Genomic DNA, 6000 nt, shown 5'->3' on the forward strand with positions numbered 1-6000 from the left:
CACCAGGGATTTATAACGGGGCACAACAATACTTTGTTTTGTTTATAATTCCCTTCTGAATAATCCCCAACACTTTGCCCTTTTGCCAGCTGCTGAACACTGAATGATGTTTTTAGTAAACTTTCCACAACAATTCCCAGATCTCCATCCCGTGTGGAACAGCCAATGTCTAGCCCATCATAGTGTAGGTATAGCTTGGGTTATTTTTTCCAGGTGCATCACTTTGCACTCATCTACACTGAATTTCACCTGTCATTTAGTTGCCTATTTGCTCAATTGTGCCAGATTGTTCTGTAGTTCCTCACAGTCCGCCTTTTTGCCTTTATCACTTTGAATAATTTTGTGTCATCCACAGATTTGGACACCTCACTACTCACTCCCTTTTCCACATCAGTGTTAAACAGCATCAGTCCCAGCACAGACTGGGAAGCTGACTGCTTCTTTCTACTCGGAAACCTGACCATTTATACTCACTCTTTGCTTTCCATCTTCAAGCCAATTTCTAATCTCCAATCATACCTTCCCAGAAATCCCATGACTACCTAACTTAGTTAAAAGCCTGATGGGGGATATTGTCAAAGACTTCTTAGAAGTCCAAATATACTAAAGCACTGGGTCACCCCAATCTAGCCTCAAAGAACTCTAGTAGGATGGCGAGACATAAATTTCCCTTTGACAAAGCCACATTAGTTTATCCCCAGCAAGTCATGTTCATTTGTGTGCTGAACAATTTATTATTATTATTACTACTACCAGTTTTCTATGAATGGGAATCAGACTTACCAGCCCATAGTTCCCTGGGTCCCCTCTAGAACCCTTTTAAAATATGGGAGTCACACTGGCAACCCTCCAGTCCTTCGGTACTGAGGCAGCTTTTCATGACAGGTTGCCTAGTACCAAGAGGAGTTAGGCAATTTCCAATCTGAGCTCCTCCAGGATCCTAAGGTGAATGGCAGCAGGTTCTGGTGATTTGCTACCGTTTAGTTTATCGGTTTCCTCTATGACTGCACCTATCAAATCCTCAGTTTGAGTCAGTTTCACTGACTTATTCCTAGAAAAGAGTGGATATGTGAGGGCATCTCCCTAACATCTTCCACAGTGAAGATGGATGCAAAGAAAGCGTTTAGCTTCTCAGCAATGACCCCTTTACCCTTTAGTGCTCCTTTTACACCCAGCTTATCCCAAAGGCCCAACCGATTCCCGGGCAGCTGTTTGGCTTCTAACATATTTTGAATTTGGATCACTACCTTGCAAGTCTCTAGCTAGTTTCTCCTTAAACCCCGTCTTAGCTCTCTCTCTGGCTTTTACATCTATTTCGTTCTCTGCAACAGGCCACGAGCTCACAGAACAGAGGCACAGCCACTGCCTCTCCTCCTCAGTGCAATTACTTATGCACCTTTCACTGCCCAGTGGGACAAGCTTCCTCCCAGGACCCAGCTTGAGGAAAGAGAACTGTCAGGGTCTTGTTACATGCTAATTTGCAACTGTTCCTGCAGTTCTTAATCCTTGGACTGTCCCCACATAGACATCTTAAATTGGTTTTAAGCACTCATTATGCTGCTCAAAGTGATGCCACTCCAGGGCAGGATCCTCCCTGATCCACACTACCCAGATCCTGTTCCACTAAGGTGCAGCCACTCTCCACATATTTGCTGCTCAAGTTTGTCCTCCAATATCCCCCCCCCCCAACAAAAGAGCAGCTTTAGAAGTCTAGTAATGCCAAGTCTCATGAAAAAAAATCATGAAACTCCTGATTTCCAAGTCAAATTAACTCTGACTCAAGATCTCCTGATAGAGAGACCAAATCTCAGGACTTCTTCTTATGGCACATATATAGAGCACCAAACTGGAAAGTCTGTGGAAGGGAAGGGGTAGGGGGGAGAGGGAAGGGGTAGAAGAAGGGGGCAAACTGAGGCCCCCATGGTGAGGGAGAGAAGTGGGGCAGGGGCTGGGGTAAATGGAGCCCTGGGGCTGCGGGAAGCATGTGCCCCCCAGATGGGGCAGAGGCAGGCTGGGATGCTGCATCCTGCTGCCTTTGGCCTGGGAACCACAGAAACACATGGTTCAAAAATAGCATCACATGATTTATATTACAAATCTCTCGATTTTTAAGAGTTTGTCTCATGATTTTTCACACGGGGAGGCCAGCAATACTGAACCTGTCCAGGCTCCCCAGCCCTCTGGGCGGTGAGTGGTGATCACCTGCTGGCAGCGCTTTTTACAGGGGGTGCATGTGTCCCTGCGTGCACCCCCTATGCGTCACCAATGGGCACAATTCCCATACCCCTGCCCCACTCCCTCCCTCACTGGGGGCGGCCTCAATCTGCACCCCTTGCCCACACACCAGGGGCAGGGGGATGGGAGTGAGGGGCAGGGGGCCCAAACTAGTCAGCAGTGTTTACAAGCGGGTCCTGTATAAAAAAGATTGGGAAGCACTGGCCTGGATTTCTTATCATTACTTTACAAGCCGAAGGGGAGGGACTTAAGGTTGTACCGTTTTACACTCCTGGTGTGCACACTGGCAGAGTTTGGGAGCCGCAGGTTAAGGACGTTACTCCTCCCCCCCGGGGTAACGGTGGCACTTACAAGTCGGTGGGCTCGCCCTTGGCTAGCTTCTCGGCGCAAGCGTACGCGCCCTTGTGCAGCCAGCAGTAGGTGTCCACGGCCACGGCCTGGCCGCGGTAGCGCCGCACGTGAGCCTCCTCGGCCGCCTCGCGCAGGAAGGGCAGCAGCCCCGCGATGCCCATGGCTCTGCGGGCCGAAGCAGCCGGTCAGCGCGGCGCCCCGTTGCCCCACGGGGCGGAGGGGAGAGCGCCCACGTCCCCGGCCGGAGGTGGGGGAGGGGCTACTCCGACCGGAACGGCCGGCGCGCGCGAGCCGGCCTGCAAGCGCTTTCAAGCCGCGCGCGCTTCTGGCAGGCCACGCCCCCTCGCCAGCCAATCGCAGGGGAGGGCGGGGATTGGCCAGAGGGAAAAAAGACTGTATACCGTAGAGCCGGGCGGCGTGTGGCATGCTGGGAGGGGGGAGGGAATAGTGCGGCATGCGCATGAAGGCGGCATGGAGGGCTTGGCAGCCGCGGGTTAGGATCCTTAGTCAGCTAACAGCCCCCGTCCCCCTTCCCCAACTTTGTTGTGTTTCTCGCGGGTTGCGGCTGGTACTTCCCGCAGCCCGTTGGCCTGGGAGGTGCTGATGGGTCGGGGCAGGTCCCCAGCACAGGGCGGAAGGGGGTGGGGGTGCAGGTGGGCAATAGCCCTCTCCTGCAGGAGCGCTCCTCGAATGGCGGCAGAGATCATTTATGGCGGTGCGGGCTTCCTATCGGTGTCGTGCGGAGAAATTCACGTTCCTGCCTTGCTCTGTGTTCCCTGGGTTTCTTCAGCCCTTGTGGCCGGGAAGCTGGTTTTCCTAGTTGCAGGGGGAAAGCCACCTTCTTGGCAGGGGGCCGTAGGTACCCTGACCGAGGTCACACATAGCTAGCCTCCTGCTTTTACTTCCAGCAGGACGATCTCAGCTATGCACCAACTTTATGGGAATGGCAGGCTCCTCCCCAGTTTGGTCCTGCGGCCACACGGCTGAGGGTGAGCCAAACTTGGGGGCACCCGAAGCCCAAGCCTCCAGTCCTGGGCCTGCGCGGGGGGTGCTTGCCAAAGGATTTAGAAGCATCTGAAGCTGGTAGCAGGGCCACATATGGTTCTTGAATGACTCGTGGATTTGGAATCGATTTTTGCTGATTTGATTTGGGGGGCACAATTTTCATTAAAAAAAGCAGGGGAAGGGGTGGAGATTGCATGGAGATGATTACTGTAAAGATGGAATGCGAACAAGTCCTCGCTCTTGGGTATTTGAATGCCCTCGTGGCCTGAGGAACTAGGAGGCAAAGTAATAAATAATGAAAATCTGAAATATATTAGTGGTTGACAGAAAAAGAGCTTTCAAAGATTGTTTGTCTTAATTTGGGAGCCTGACTCATTTTTTGAAAGCGTTTAAGGTTGGTGGTTCTGCTTACAATGCAAATTTCGCATAACCATTTGTCCCTAGCCTTGCCCTAGTCAAATTCAGGGTCAGAAAGCGGGGAAAATAGTGCCCTCATCGTATTTGATGGTTTTTCTTATCCATTTGTTTTCTTTTCTTGCTGTCTTGTGCACATCTGGTACCCTCACATACCAAAAGAGAAGTTTCTTTCCTTTTTTTCATGGTAGGTGTGCATTGTAAAGGAAAAAAAAATGAAAACTGCTGTAGAAACAAAATATATATACGCATCTGTTACTTTCTTACAGGAATATAAATGGCAAGAGGCTAAATAGCAGTACAAGCAAGAAGATGCAAATCTCTTTTTAAGGATATGAATCATCAGCTCAAACGCACCATACATCAGTTGTGTGATGTTTGCAGCTTGAAGTCGAAGAAGCTGGGCTGGAAGGGACCTCCATAGGTCATTTAGTTCAGTCGCACTTCATTAGTAACTACAGTGGAATGCTCTGTACTGGATGTCTCTCTAAAACTGTGACTTGCTACTGAAGGTCATATGTGAATGAGACCACTTCAAAGAAAGTTATAAATGTTGAAATGTAGGTGACTCGGAGGATGAAAAAGATGCATAGATAAGGCCCATCCCTGCACTGTTTGGGCAAAACATGCACTGGTTTTACAGAACAGAGGGAAAAATTAGGTTATAGTTGTATGTCTCCACAGCAATTTTGAGAATGCCACCACATGCCTGTTTGCTCCAGGTCTGCACATGCTGAATGCTTTAGAAAAGATGTATGGTTGTCATTGGAGTGGTACCAGATGTACACTGCCCTCAGTATCTGAGACTGCGATTCTGGGCATGCTCTAAAAAGTAAGTGCATATCACTTTTTTGCAAGTGATGTTTGGGGAGCAGAAGCAAGCAAGTGGCGCAGTCTCATGATTGCCACAGAGGAAGCATATGCCTATCCTTAGATTACTGACTGGCTGAAAAATGCAAATGGCTTGCCTTTATGTCAGTACAATATTAGGCTAAAATAGGCAACATGCTTCTCCTGATGGGACAAGCTGAGTTTTACTGCACTTTTAGTGTGTGGGATTTGTTTGGTTCTTTTTAAAGTCAGCTTGATTCCTTGAGCTGATTCTCTAAAATCCCTGGAACAAATGCTAAGGTACACAGGAGTACACAGTTTGTACCCACAAGTGATGGAGCCCACAGAACAGATATTTCCAGCACTCATTATCACTACACTGGTGTAGTGATTGTTTTTCTTTTTTTCCTCATGTGAAGCAAAAGACATAGACATTTACTTTAAAGAGTATTCAGCTGTTGTTAATCACGGTCTGAGAAGTGAGTGTCTATACCTGATGGGTTACTCAGCACAGAGAATCTGAGAGAGCTTTCTGGTTCACATATTCTTTTTCTTCTACACCTGTCTGCTGGATTACCATACCTTGTGTAATACCCTGGTGAGCCCCCAGAGCAACAATTTGTTTTGTCTTGAACTCCATCCTCAATCCAGGTATAGTCTAAGCCACATATAATGGCTGCATTTGGCAATCATCAAATGGACCTAACCCATCTCAACTTCTGTCAGCACTATGCTATTAGGAGCCTTAAAACTAAATAGATCCTGTTAGTTTCAAGGCTGCGTTTGAGGCAAGCCAAGGCACCCATATTAACCAGGAAAGGAATTTCATAAGGTACAACTACCGTGTTTCCCCGAAAATAAGACATACCCATAAAATAAGCCGTAGCAGGATTTCTACGTATTTGCGCAATATAAGCCATACCCTGAAAATAAGACATAGTGATAGGCGTGGCTAAGCGTACCGGCGCGAAGCGGTAAATAAGACGGGCAGCCCTTCTCATTTGCCCCATTGTGACAGCCAGCCCGGTGCGAGGTCCGCGTCCCGACTTTGACCGCGCCCGCCCCCGCGCGGCCATGCTGTGGGAGCGCGTGCGGCGCCTGTCCGTGGAGCTGGACCACCCGGCCGAGGCCCCGCCCCCGGCCCCGCCCGCGCTCCCTTGCCAC

The 6000-nt window shown here is 49.4% G+C and overlaps 1 protein-coding gene and 1 long non-coding RNA gene across 2 annotated transcripts in view; one reads left to right on the forward strand and one right to left on the reverse strand.

Annotated features, from left to right (window-relative positions):
* Positions 1–2894, reverse strand: part of EXO1 (exonuclease 1) — a 35053-nt gene extending 32159 nt beyond the window's left edge. The window contains exon 1 of the mRNA XM_019549797.1: positions 2587–2894. Coding sequence (XP_019405342.1) covers positions 2587–2747 — 161 coding nt within the window. The 5' untranslated portion in view covers positions 2748–2894. The remainder of the gene's footprint in view (positions 1–2586) is intronic.
* Positions 2895–3315: 421 nt separating this feature from the next.
* On the forward strand, positions 3316–5051 carry LOC109319941. The gene is made up of 2 exons (XR_002103678.1): positions 3316–3575; positions 4275–5051. It is a non-coding gene; the product is annotated as an uncharacterized LOC109319941 (long non-coding RNA).
* The last annotated feature ends 949 nt before the right edge of the window (positions 5052–6000 follow it).

This window comes from Crocodylus porosus, unplaced genomic scaffold (genome assembly GCF_001723895.1).
Source record: "Crocodylus porosus isolate Cpor-Errol unplaced genomic scaffold, CroPor_comp1, whole genome shotgun sequence".
Taxonomy (NCBI): Eukaryota; Metazoa; Chordata; order Crocodylia; family Crocodylidae; genus Crocodylus; species Crocodylus porosus.